Source organism: Cygnus olor, chromosome 2 (genome assembly GCF_009769625.2).
Source record: "Cygnus olor isolate bCygOlo1 chromosome 2, bCygOlo1.pri.v2, whole genome shotgun sequence".
Taxonomy (NCBI): domain Eukaryota; kingdom Metazoa; phylum Chordata; class Aves; order Anseriformes; family Anatidae; genus Cygnus; species Cygnus olor.
The window spans coordinates 48024522-48039232 of record NC_049170.1 but is presented as its reverse complement, the minus strand read 5'-3'; the positions used below and the strand labels follow the sequence as shown (position 1 = coordinate 48039232).

Sequence of the window (14711 nt, the reverse complement as noted above, 5' to 3'; positions counted from 1 at the left end):
CCAAGTGCCAGATTAGCCCTGTGCTGTTTCAGTAGTGGTTTGTGTTTTCTTTTCTTTTCTTTTCTTTTCTTTTCTTTTTTTTTTTTTTTTTTTTTTGAAAAGGTTGTTTTGTTGTTACATTTTGTTTTGCTTCAGAAAAACTACTTCTGGGCTTTTACAGTAGATAGTACCACGACAATCTAGAAGAAATAGACAATTCCATGAAAAAGCTTGTTAGCTGTCAAAAAGGTAAACTGAATAAAAGAGATTACTCTAAAACGCACAGGGAAAGAAAAAAAAAAAAGAAGAAGAACACAGAACATTACTGTGTCAGTGCATATACTTATTGTATGCCCATAACTTGAATACTGTGGACCGTTTCAGTTCTTCCATCTTAAAAGGGTTCTAGTGGAAACTTCTAGAAAAACTTCAGAAGAGGGCAATGGGAATAATGAAAGGTACAGAATGGCTTCTATATGAGATGTTATGGTGTAAGCTATGACCATTTAGTCGGAAAAGAGAGAAATGAGGAGATGGATGAAGAATATTGTATTGTATTCTAAAAGGAGAGAGTAATTAAGGATTCACTCTTCTAATAGAAGAAATAGTGGGCATCAAATGAAAATAGCTGGAAGAGGTTCATGCAACATGTAGCTAAGTTGGCAGAGCCCCTTGCCACAAGATCTCATATATCATAAAAGTTTGTGTGAGTTCCAGGGAAGGTATCAAGTTCTTGCAGAAGATAATTACAGTGTACTACTTGTCCTTTTCTAAAGTCAAACAGCATCTAAACATCTGCTCAAGGTGTGTCCACTTTTGGCTATTGCTGGAGGCAGGATACTGGGATGTATAGATGTGATCCAGTAAAACCACCAAGAATTATGCAATATTCTGCAGGAGTCTCTAAAGAACAATAGATTCATAAAGCATCCAAAGTCAAATAGCCTTCTGTGTTGCATTTTTGGTGTGATAGAAGAAGTTCAAATTAACATTTCATAGGACTCAAAATCCTCTCTCTACTTGTGCCTCATTATAGAACTACCATCATAAAAAAATTAATATGTCCACCTCATTAAGGAAGGATTTCCTCACATTTGTTTCTATTTTTGTCTGTGAAAAGCAAAACATGTGGCTCATGAATAAATGTTCAGTTTATTAAGATAAAGTAGATCTTTTAAGGCATTTTCATTTTATAGAGAACTGACACAAAGTATGTGAATACTAATGGGATTTAGGCACCAACATGACTTGTAAAAAGGGTACTTGCAACTTAAATCTCTTCAGTGCTTGTAGAAAATTCTCTCTCTGCAGCAAAGGTAATTGGGCAGAGAAAATAACAATGAACCAACAGCATTCTGTAGCAGAATGCCATCCTTTCAGGCATGCTGGTATGTGTAAATCAACTTCCTATTATTACGAATCCTGAATAATTTCACCAATTGATTTTACTAATGAATTTTAGTTTGGAAGAAAAAACACAGGATAGGTACAATGCTTTAATTAAATAACTTATTCAGAGACATCCTCATTTCCCTCCATATTTTAAGATTGTAGAGCTGCTCTTTGCTCAAATATAAGAGAACTAAAAAAAGTTCCTTGTTTTCTTTTGTTTTCTTTTGTTTTCTTTTGTTTTCTTTTGTTTTCTTTTGTTTTTAACCTGAGGATTGGAGAGATTGACTATTTTTTAAATAACTTTGAATCCATTCCACTTACAATGTATGTATGTGTTTGAAATGTATCTATCATAGCAGCAATACTAGTTACTAGAACAAGGACCACAGGACAAAACACCTGTATGAATAATAAGTAAGAAAATAATTTATAGCCTCAAGCAGATAAAAAAGAAGACTTCAAAGCAACTGTCCTATGCATTAGTGTATCAGCTTTAGTTACTTCACTAACAACTATCTCTGCCATGGTAATGCTTAAAATATGTAGAGCAGATGGAATTTATGTCAAGCAGAGTCCTGCTACATTGTTTTTTTTTTAAAAAATAAATAAGCAGATGCTGTTAGAAGACTGTGGCAATACTTCTGTAAATATTCAGCAAATAGAAGGGTAGATTGATAATTGTCTTTGCCTTGTTTCGTACAGCAAGTATGGATTTCAGTGCTGTCCCAAATGCAAAAGAAACGTTTTTATTTATTTTATTTTATTTTATTTTATTTTATTTTATTTTATTTTATTTTATTTTATTTTATTTTATTTTATTTTATTTTTTAATTTTGATTTCTTTTCTACGCGTCCCAGTGCTGCCATCTGCTGGCTTACATCTGCAAAAGGCACCCAAGTAAGCCTAGTCAGTCATCCAGAAAGCAGCTGGGACACGAGCAGAAGAAACTTTGGGGTGGGCTCCAAGGAGGGTCCAAAGCAGAAAAGACAGCGATGATGAGGGGGAAGATTGGACAGGAAATATGGACTCCTGCACCATTAACTTCTGCACTAACACGGTGTAAATCAGTGTAAACTGGCTGCTTTTGATGCCATGTTGCATGGCTAGAACTTGAACTGACTCAGAACAGCAGGTCTAGCTTGCACGCTGGTGCATGGGGTGAGTTAGACAGCTAGGACAAATTACAGCTTGGAGGCACAGGCTGCATGTTAGGGAAACTGTCTTTCCTACGCAGATAGTGAAGCACCAGGACAGGATACCCAGAGAGTTTTTGCGTTCTCCTCGGAGTTATTTAAGACTCAGCAAAACAAATTAATTGCTGATGTGATCTGGTGTTGGTGATAATCCCACATTAAGTGTGATATTGGACTAGATGACCTCTGGGGTTCTTCTAGCCAACATTTCTACATTCCTGGACCTTCTGAATGGTACATTTGTATTAGGAGAAACCTGGCTGCAGGAAAATGGCAAGCTCTAGCACAGAAATAGGGAACAACAGTGGCCTCTGTGTGGAACACTGGATTAGGGTTGTGGATGGGTCCTGAGACCTTTGCACAACACAGATGAATCTACTGTTGTACTACAGATATGTACTGTAGTGGTGGAGTGCTTTGGTGTGGTGTGCTAGCTATGAAACCTGTTATTAAGAATGGGAAGGCAGGTGGAACTTAGTTTTCACGTAAACTTTGCTTATTTTCATTTTTGTTCTGCCAAAAAACAAAGTGGCTTCACAATACACCATGACATCACACACTTAACTGGATTTTAAATATAATTGTAACCATATTTTAAACAGATGTCTTAAGCAACAGGTTACCTGGCTCCTGACATTTACAACTCAACAGAGAAAGGTTCTGTTTTTCCAGGGAAACCTTCCTGAGCTTTAAGATATTGAGAGAGCAAGAAATGTTCATTACCCCCTTATTATTCCCATATAAAGGAAACTAAGAGGAGGAAATGAGTGAGGTTTTAGATCAAGCTATATGAATTTCTCACCTTTGAACCTGGTGGACCAATGTTTCCTCTTTCTCCCTGAAACAGAGATACAGTAAGTACAGCTCAAAAATCAAAGTGAACCATGATTATGAGGATTTTAAACATGTATGTTACTTTCCTTAGAAACAAAACACTGGATGGAGTAAAATGATTAGTGAAAACAGAGCACGTTTTTGGTAAAGTGACGCTCAATATACATTTGTGAACCAGTTCTGGGGGTTTAACCTCCCAGTTACAACCTACATCGTAAATGTTTCTGGTTAGCACGTTACTTTTGCTGTGCATCCATCAAGCTGCATGCCTGAACCTTCCTTTTGGTGTCTGGAAGGTGCATATAGTAACATTCCCCAGATCTACCAATGCCACCGTGATCTTATGCATCCACAAATGACCCACAGTCTTCCTTCAATACAGTTAAATTAGCCTCCTCCATACTACTGCTCTCCCCATCTACCCAGACACTGTGTCATACCACAAGCAATGTAATGAGTACTGCCGTGTTCCACCTTCAGGGCTGACTCTGCAGCACTCTAGCTATGACTAGACATGATTCCTTGATTTCATTAGACAAAGAATACACAATATAGTTAATTTCAGTTGAATAATATGAAAAGGAATAAAGCATCAAGAAGCTATTACCATTGCCTGGAATGTTATGTTTATGCTTACTGTCTTTCAGGAGTGTTTATATTCTTAAGTGAATGAAGACTGTAGACTCTTTTTAGAGGAAAGTAGTTTTTTCATAATAGTAAGTGTAAAAGCAGAGTTTGGTCTTTATTTGTTAGGAAAGACATCAAACTTTGGTCACAACAGGCCTTCACTGTTGGGTGTTTGAAGGATGAAGGAGATATGAAACACAACTATATCTTGAATATAATGTGTGAGCCTTTGTTTTTTGGAAGTGGGTAGTTGTTGTACTTTGCCACTGTTGCCTAGTGAAATCTTTTATAACCATGAAAAGTGGGTGTAAATTTCATCCCCATGAGAATTATAGTGTATTACAGCCACTTTATATTGATTTTCTGTAGTGTATCTGATTTTGTAAGAAATTAAGCAATACATAATCTGTTCCTTTCTGTGTCTCCATGGTCTTGGGGATGAATGAGTCAAGTTTAAGCAACCATAAACTTAGTGTAGGTGGTGGTGAACTCTCTTGGTCAAAGTTTATGACTACCTTTTCAGTCCCAGTCATGTTCATATATGCATCATCATGCTACCCCCATACTCATAAGTAATGCTGTCTTCCAACATTAACAGGAGGAGTTGTTACCCAGTGGAGGGACTTTTTTGCAGCCATGTAAACTGAGCACTACACTAGACCCTATATATAGTGGACTGGACAGATCTTTGATTGGCATTGTTCTATGAAAGAGACGCATGCAGCTGTTGCTGGCAATGTTCTTTCTGTGACCTGTGCTGTGCACAAATTTAAGGAAGAGAGGGTGGGGTCCACAACCTATTATTTTACGTTTCATGCTCTCTCAGTGTTCCTGTCATTTCCCAGGGCAATGAAGACCTGGAACTTCCTTAACTTCATACAACAGATTTAAGGTGCTGAAAAGGTGTTGCCATGCTGTACTATTAAATGGAGTGGTACTAAAGCTTTATATAGGATTAGAAGCAAACTTTTCCTGTCTAAGGCTCCATTTTGGAAATATGCCCTTTTATCTTTTTTATTTTTTATTTTTTTTAACATTTCTCTATTTTTTCCCACATGGCTTACTTAACCAATAGTAACATCAAGGTGGAAAAATTGTGTCACAGCTGAGCTCAAAGAAAAAACAAGGCAAAGAACAACTCTCTCTTTTCCCCCAACATTTTCAGAAGCTTTTCTTATCACCTTTTGGAAATGAAAGGTCTCCCTACAGCTCCCTCTTTCAACAAAACATATGCAACCTCCTGGAAACCAGAATGAAGGCAACAATGGCAATGGGCAACAAAGAGGAACTGCCAAACTTCCTAAAAAATTTTTAAAAAGTACCATGTTACAGCAGGTGTCTTGGGGTCTAAGTGCCCCGTTGGTATTTATGCACCATTCTGACATGGATAAGAAATAATTCTATTAACACACATTCTGCGTTACCCACAGAATCACAGAATCACAGAATCGTCTAGGTTGGAAGAGACCTCCAAGATCATCTAGTCCAACCTCTGTCCTAACACTAACAAGACCTCCACTAAACCATATCACTAAGGACTACATCTAAACGTCTTTTAAAGACCTCCAGGGATGGCAACTCAACCAGTTCCCTGGGCAGTCCATTCCAATGCCTAACAACCCTTTCAGTAAAGAAGTTCTTCCTAATATCCAACCTAAACCTCCCCTGGCGCAACTTTAGCCCATTCCCCCTCGTCCTGTCACCAGGCACGTGGGAGAATAGACCAACCCCCACCTCACTACAGCCTCATTTAAGGTACCTATAGAGAGAGATGAGGTCTCCCCTGAGCCTCCTCTTTTCCAGGCTAAACAACCCCAGCTCCCTCAGCCGCTCCTCGTAAGACTTGTTCTCCAGACCCCACACCAGCCTCGTTGCCCTTCTCTGGACTCTCTCGGGCATCTCCATGTCCTTCTTGTAGTGAGGGGCCCAAAACTGAACACAGTACTCGAGGTGCGGCCTCACCAGAGCCAAGTACAGGGGGACAATCACCTCCCTAGACCTGCTGACTGCTTTACCCAGTGTAAAAGGAAACACAATTAATCTAATACTTACCCCATATGTGAATGTTAACCATAAAGTTGTTTTTTTAAAGGCAAATACTGGGAATATAGAAATCAAAAATATATGCCAAAGCAAAATAGGTTAGCTTTCGAATGTTCTTGTTCATACAGTACTTTTGGTTCAAATGCTGTTCATGTCTTTCTGCAGAACCCTATTAAATCTCACTGCATTTACTGGTAAATCCAGGCAACATTTCATAACAAATTTTCTCAGAAGAAAAAAAACACATAATTGCAGCTGTTACAAAAGGAGGATCTGAGATCAGAAATATCAACAGAGTAGTAAGATACAAGCACTGTTTTATATTCGTTGTTCTAGTAAATAGTGCCTTGATTTATATTATCATGCAAAGAGCTAAAGATATTTTTTTTTCTTAGAAGGATTTTATTTCTAATATTTTCAAAAAAAATGTACTAGTATGCAGTAACAAGAATTAAATTGTCGAAGTGCATTTGTTGCAAGGGATTACTTTCAATTGCTTACTTTTTTTTTTTTTTTTTTTTTGAATTTGCCTTCTTGTATAAGATTACATTGTATTAACATGAGTACAAGCAATATGGTAATGTCTTGCCAGGCTTAAAAATAGCTTGAAGCATACTTTTTGGGATGCAAATTCCACTTGTCAGTTGTAAAGGCCAATTATGATTCTTTAAAAGCAAAATTAACTGTCCCAATATGGATCATTTGAGGGGGTAGAAAGGAAAAAAGAAATCCAACAAATGATTGAACCATCTCCATCTGGAATATGAAGACAAGACACTGTCAAATAAACCACCAACAAAAATTTACACTGATCTGTGGTAGAAAGAGAATAGAAACCCTGGGAATTATAGCTACTCTACCAGACAAAATTTTATTTTGAGCAACAAAGAGGAACTGCCAAACTTCCTAAAAATTTTTCTTAAAGTACCATGTTACAGCAGGTGTCTTGGGGTCTAAGTGCCCCATTGGTATTTATGCACCATTCTGACATGGATAAGAAATAATTCTATTAACACACATTTTTATTACAAAAATTTTTAACAAGAAATTTTATTTTCTCTGTTAGACAAAACATGACCAGTACATTCTTAAAAAAGTGTGAGGCCCCACATGGAGTGCTGCATCCAGGTCTGAGGCTCCCAGCACAAGAAGGATGTGGAACTGTTAGAGCGGCTCCAGAGCAGGGCTGCAAAGATGATCAGAGGGCTGGAGCACCTCTCCTGTGAAAAAAGGCTGAGAGAGCTGTGGATGTTCAGCCTGGAGAAGAGAAGGCTCCAGGGACACCTCATTGCAGCTTTTCACTGCTTAAAGGGAGCTCATAAAAATATGGAGAACAACTTTTTGCTCAGTCAGATAATGACAGGACAAGGGGGAATGGCTTTAAACTAAAAGAGGGGAGATTTAGATTATATATAAGGAAAAAATTCTTCACTCAGAGGGTGGTGAGGCATTGGAGCAGGTTGCCCAGAGAAGCTGTGGATGCCCCATCTCTGGAAGTGTTCAAGACCAGGTTGGATGAGGGCCTGGGCAATCTGATCTAGTAGGTGGCATCCCTGCCCATCACAGGGGGATTGGAACTGAATGATCTTTAAGGTCCCGGTCCCTTCCAACCCAAGCCATTCTATGGTTCTATGTTTCTATGATAAAGGATGAATAAAAAAATCATCAGATCGCTATATAGTGGGAAGAGTTGTAGTTTACTTCTTAGCAGCTGCTTTGAGTTACAGCCCTCTTAGACGCAGATATGTTGTTTTCTCTCAAACACAGTCTGGAACCTCTGGAGTTATCACTGAATGTGACTCATAATGGTTTTATGCAGTACCAGCAAGTAAAAACCTGTTCCTGATTAAAGGGAAATTCCAGAATTTTGTTCAGCTGCATTAAGATGTTTTTCAGTATTTATAGCAGAGTGACTTGGAAACTATGTCTGTTACAAAACCAAAACCGAGAATATGTCTGTCATTTAGGCAAGTCAGAATGGGCAATTTCAGAACCAGCTTTGAACATCTCATTTTGGACACTAGTTTGTTTTGGCTAATTAATTCTATTCTTGTAAATACAGTTTTCTGGAAACTTTTTCAGCAGCTAGGAAAAGATATTAGAATAGGAAAGTTCTCTAAGATATTGAACTGAGTCAGCTACGATTTCAGTGATTCACAATTACTAAACCAGCACAATAAAGAGCTTCTCAAACTTGTTATTGGCTCCAGTTCATTTCTGAAGATTCATGGAATCATAGAAACAGAGTTGTACAGGACCTCTGGAGGCCATCTAATCCAGTGTCCCCCTTGAACTGGAAACATCACCACCTATACATCAGGTCCGTGATGGCTCTGTCCATCCTGGTCTTGAAAACCTCCAACAATGGAGAGTTTCTGCATCCTCTCTGGGCAGCTTGCCACAATTCTGCACCAATCTCCTAGTGAACCAGTTTCTCCTAAGGTTTAGCCTGAACCTCTCAAGATGCAGTTTTTGGGCCATTGTCACTTGTTGCACTCTCTGGTGCTATGAGGAACCATTTGGCTTCATCAGCTTTACAACTGCCCTTCAAAGAATTGTAGGCAGCTCTTAGATCACACCTTTGTCTTCCTTTTACCAGAATAAACAGTTTGAGCTCCTTCATCTTGTCCTCACCAGTCACATGCTCGAAGCCCCTGACCCTGCAGGTCTCTGCTGCAGTCTCTGTCTTCTCCACATCCTTCTTGATGTGGGGTGAAAAAAAAACAACAACAGCAAAACAAACTAAAAAAACCCAACACACCTCTTATTCCATATTTCAATTGCAACTTCACTAACCCTGAGTACAAGAGCATAATAATATCTTTATATGTGTTAGCCATGCTCTTCTTGATGCATTGCAGCACAGGGTTTTCCTTATTTGCAGTGAGTGCACTGTTGCTGAATATTCAGTCTGGCATCTACCTTATCCCAAGGTCTTTCTCAGCAGTACTTTCTCCAGACTTGGGCAACAAGACTCATTCTTTCAAAGCTATATTTTGAGTGTTCAAATGTTTCTTTCAGAGTGAGCATGGGAACAGGACTTCAGAAGACCAAATCAGAACAATGCAGACAGTTCTGGGAGGAGGAATGCTAGATAATTTGGGCAAGTCACTGTAGATTGTAGTTTTGGTGTTACTTGTTAAGAATTAAGATAAAATATGGCAAGTACTTAGTGTTTTAGAGAGGCTCACACTGACAAAAATATCATGAGACAAGGTTGATGGAGGAAAAAGCATTCCTTCTTCTGGGTCATGACTTCCATACTACTGGGAACAATGTTTTAGTTTAAGTGGTATTTTCAGATTATGTACATCTTATTGTCAAACCGTAACATTTCAATTTCATTCATCTTCATACGCAAGAAGGGCATCTATTAGGGGTAAAACAAGAAACAGGGAACAAGATGATAGAAAGAAACTCTATCTCATCATTTAATCTCTTAAATATATACCACTCAATTATCTAAAAATCATCAGCCAACCAGGTATCAGAGAAATACATTTCAGATTCTTTAGGAGACACAGTTATTGTAATATCATTCTAGAGCAACTGAAGCCAGTGCAGTGCAGTTAGTCTCTAGCTGACTGGGTCTATAGCTGGTTAGTCTATAGCTGACTGGCATTTCCAAAAAGCAGAGAGATGACAGTTTTGTTTTTGGAAAACAAAGAAACAGACAAACAAACAGACAAAAAAAAAAAAAATCAATGCTCCCCTCCCTCAGAATATCCACTTACCTTTGGCACTCTTGATCCTGTAATTCTGGATTCACTTAGCAAGCCAGTAATCCCTGATCCCTCCATGTCCTAATGGAAGAGAAAAACACTACAGAACTTAAGAATTAATCTTTTTTTTTTTTCTTCAGCAGCTAATTTTTCTGGAGTCCTGTAAAAAAATGGGCAGATGTTGAACATATATATATATATATATATATATATTATGCTTTCTCATTAACCTTTTATTTTAAATCAACGCATGGTGTTCTAGAGATAGGCTCTTTTCAAATGAGATAAGAGCATGTTGATCTTTCATACAGAAACTCTGGTCTTTACAAACTTGTCACTTTGACGTTATGTCTCTGACACTTGAGTCTGGACAGCAACAGGCACCTGTGAGAGAATCTCAGTTTTAAGTATGTGCTACGTTTAAACATGTTGTAGTAGTATTTCTCTGTTTAGCACTTCTTGTCACCTTGCTGCTGAAATACTATAATGACTAGTAAGGGTTACATAACTGAATTAAGGCAGGGAGGGCTTGCAGGCTGTTTTTTAAGAGCAACAATCATTATTCAAAAATAAAGGTCCTTCATAACTTTCACAGTTTAATTGTGAATTTCTGCCTAAAGTGCAGCTGACTGAAATGGAGGGGGAAGAACTGTTCTGCCAAAAAATGTGGAATTAATTAAGATGGGAGAGACCTCAGAGGCTACCCAGTCCAACTTTCTGTTGATAGTAGGGTCAACTTTGAATTCGAATCAAGTTGGACAGGGCTTTGTCCCTTCAGGTCTTGGAACTCACCAGAGATGGAGGTTCTACAGCCTCTCCAAGCACCTGGTCCAATGCTTGTCTGTCCTCAGGGTGAAAAATATTTTACTTCTGTCAAATTTGAACCTCCCGTTTCAGTTTATGATTATTGTTGCTCATCCCTCTGTGCACCACTGTAAAGATCCTGGCTACATGTCTTAGTAACCTCCCTTCAGGTATTTAAAGGGACCTTAAGTCTTCTCTAGACTAAGCAAGCTTAGTCCCTTGAGTCTTTCCTCATAGGCAATGTGTTTCAGGTGTACTGACCGTTGTCCTGGCTCTCTGCTGACTTCAGAAAGATCTTGGAGAAATGGAAGATCTTGTGGGAAACACCCATATTTCCTGTGGATATGTTCTAGTGACTTTAAAGGAGACTACACAGAAAGTAACAACTACCATTTGGCTCCCATTGTTCTGACTGACATTCCAAATCCAGGGCATAACCAGGAGGTGTCAATTCTGAAGCAGACAAAGAAGTACAATTGTAGGTTGCCATAGTTCTCTATCTTAGCCCCAGAACCATTTCAGCCACATACTCTGATTACTAGCCTTAAGCCTATTCCAGAACTTGTCAGACTGTGTTGCAAAGTGTCTGGACGAACCATGCCAGCAGGAAACCACTGTTTTCTTCTTAGATGCATTTCTAAATGTAGTTGAGCAGACTCAATTACTTCTTTCTTCTGAAAATGGAAAATACTGATATTTCATTTTTCCTCTTCCTTGTTCACAGCCATATAGCCTTCATTTTCAACATCTATGCCACATATTGAATCCTCTGACTTTTCTGTGAGTTATTTAAACTCACTAATATGGCAGAAAATTAGTGGATTTTTTTTTTGGGGGTGTGTGTGTGGATAGTTCTCTAAAATTTTAGTACATTAAATTTACTTGTGGAAGGATTGATAGAACACTGGATGTTAGTGTATGTGAAGGGTAAGCATGTGCCAGGAACAGCTGCAGACAGGAAGAGGAGCAGAAAGAAAATAAAATCTTCACCTCTTAGTAACAATGAGCCTTTTTATCAGTTTATCATGTTTAGAGGACCCATACTCCTAGTAAGCACTCCTTAGCTTTCTGCATAGTTATTGACTTGAAATGGCTCAGATTGCCATGGATCTTATGTATTCTGGCGACAGTGTAAGGAAAAGGGTAGGAAAACCAATTACATCAGCTTAAGCTGCTATGGAATGAGTTTAGTGCTGAAATTATGGAAAATGTCAGATGATCCGACTCCAGTGAAAAGGAGAGATCTTGTTATTTTATCCTTTTCCACCAACCCTATGAGGGCAAGTACAAGAGAAACAGAAGGAGTGCACAGCTGAAATTAAGACCTTCTGTTTAAGGACCAAGGTGGGGGATAATGAGTCATTAGATTGGTTCAAGTCCTTCCATATAACTTCACCTGAGAATGAATGTTACTTAGACTTCATTTTGCTCCTCCATCAGATACCAGAATGACAAATAACATCAGAAAATCTGCTGAGATTCTGTTTGGCCTGTTTAACCAAACACTCACTACTTAGAGTAAAACGTAAAATGTGTTTCTGGGCCCTTCCTTCCTTTGCCTCCACTCCGCTTTAAATGGTCCATCTGTGCCAGTATACTTTCATTTTAAGAGAGTGCTTGATGCCTGCTTTATATAACATACCATTGATTTTGACATCTGCATATTTTAATAGGTTTACCAGGTACCTTCTGCAGCTCAAACTGTTCTTTTGGCAAGCACAAGTGCCAGCAAACCCCATGCCATTTGTTTTTTGCACATAGCTGATCACAGATGCTAACAAGTGCTAACAGGAATGTTTTGCATAGACAGCCTTACAGCAGTAAACAGACTGCCAACCAAAAGGCAGTGTTGCCCTAACAAATTGGCATACCACATTAATGCTTTAACAGATGGCAGGGGCAAGCCTCTAAAAGATCAGCAAGAATTAGCAAGCCTGTCCCAGAGAAATTACAATCACAGCAATTCTATTTGGACTGGATGAAGTTTAAGATGAAGCTAGACATGATATTATTGATGCAGTTAGAGTTGGTATCTCTCTCTATCTGTGTCCATAAAAGTAGGAACTGTCAGTTTTCACAATGTCGTGCTTTTCTGCCAAGTATTACAGACTTTGTCCCTCTTTGAATTAGGCATCAGAAGTGGCAAATTTTGGTCCTAAGTACCTGCCTGCAGGGGCTCTCTCTGGTGGCACAACAAGGCAAAGGTTGCTTCTACTCAAATAGAATGAATGGGGAAGAGTGGAGCATCCCTTAACATCTGTGATCCTGAAGGGTCACAGAAAGTGACTATCAGTCAGACAAGCCATCCCGGGATCAAACAAAGACCAGGCCTAGGATGAAGATGTGGCTTATTACCAGCCCTTTCCTCATTCTGAGGCAAGCATATATTAATTCAGGGAAGACTCTGTACCAGCCTTTATAGTATGTCGAAGTTAATGCAATAGAGTGTTTGTATAGTTAGACTTCATGCTATTCTTTACTAACAATTGCAGTGGTGGCAGTTAAGAACTTGTTAGCTGCTGGAGAGTTTTTTTGCCCATTGAAATCCATGGACGTCAGTGACATTATTACTTAGCAGTGTACATAGTATAATACTGTTTAGTTAGATATCAGATGTTAGAATATGCCTCTAAACAAGCATTAATGGTCACCTCTGTACTTGGAGTACTCAAAGTGTCTCTACAGTAAAGAAGAGAGAAATAAAAAAGAAGCACTTCAGATACTGGCAGAAACATGTATTTATCTGTGAGTTAACTGGCATCTTTTAAACACCATCACTTTATAAATGCAATTCTATAGATGGCCAGCAGTTTTGTTCAAAACTGCTTACATTCCTGGTGAAACTGTCCTCCGCTTCTATGCAACCTTGTATTGCATTCCATGAAATAAGAATAAGAATAATAACAACAACAATAATAAACAACTCTGGAAAGACTTTTCTGAGTAAAACTGCTAGATTAGAAATAAAAAGCACACAAAAAGAGAAGGCAAAAACTCATATGTGACTGTTGATGCAGACAATCTGTCAACATCGCTTCACGAACATGTCAATATGGCAGCTCTAAAACCTGAGTGTGCTCCCTTTGCCTTGCTGTACTGCACAGCTCCTTTCTGTTCCAAAAGAATCATCTCAATGAGCAGTTCTAAAATGACATGTAAAACTCAGATTGAGCTGACCAGATACCGTATTTTAAAGTGATGAAGGTATTGTTTTCAGAAGTAGAAAGTAGGATTTGCAATCTCTTTTTATTATTTTTTTTTTAATAGAAAAAATTTCTTCTGAGTAGAACAGACTATGAAGCCACAAATGTCAATAAGTTTTCTCTGTATTTCCATCTTACTGAAGAAACTAAACTCATGGCCTCAAAAATGACAGCATGGGAAAAGTAGAAGCTTAAGTGGGACCTGCAGCTTGATTTTAATGAATACTGGCAGGTCTCTAGATATATACAGATTTACTCTAAATTATTTACATGGGAAAAATGGTGCCAAAGAAGCTTTTCCATGTAATGCAGTAGTAGCTTTGAGTATCTGATATTAGCTATTATATTTTTATATAATACACAATATTAATATGTATTTACTGAATAATTTAATGAAAAGTGCCTAAATAAGAATATTATAGAATAATAGTTCTGTTGGAAGGGACCTACAAAGATCATCAAGTCCAACTGCCTGACCTCTTCAGGGATAATCAAAACTTAAAGCATATTAATGAGGGCACTGGCCAAACATCTCTTGAATACTGACAGGGATGAGGCATCAACCACCTCTTTTGGTGTAAAGAAATTTTACCTAATATCCAATCTGAACCTCCCCTGGTAGAACTTCGTGCCATTCCCATGTGTCCTATCACTGGTTACAAGGGAGAAGAGATCAACACCTCTATCTCACTAGTCACTTGCTGAGGTGATCGGCTCTGGGGCAGATGCGTTCTCCAGCAGCATTGCGGCCTGCAGGGTATTTCCTGCATAGAGGCCCCTTAAGGCAGCTGAGGGAGCCACCAGGACCCTACAGCCCTCTCGAGGACGGCTGACGAGCCTTGGGCAGAACCAGGAGTGCTCCTTCTCAGTCATACAAAGCATGCAGCCCCTAGGAGTGCAGCGAACAGGGCAT

General features: G+C 38.7%; 1 protein-coding gene across 5 annotated transcripts in view; it reads right to left on the bottom strand.

Moving 5' to 3' along the window:
• COL15A1 (collagen type XV alpha 1 chain) overlaps positions 1–14711 on the bottom strand; it is a 127404-nt gene that overhangs the window by 50788 nt on the left and 61905 nt on the right. For all 5 annotated transcript variants that reach the window (XM_040548699.1, XM_040548701.1, XM_040548700.1 and 2 more), the window contains exons 12-13: positions 9804–9872; positions 3368–3403 (exon numbers count right to left, since the gene is read on the bottom strand). In XM_040548699.1, coding sequence (XP_040404633.1) covers positions 3368–3403; positions 9804–9872 — 105 coding nt within the window. The remainder of the gene's footprint in view (positions 1–3367; positions 3404–9803; positions 9873–14711) is intronic.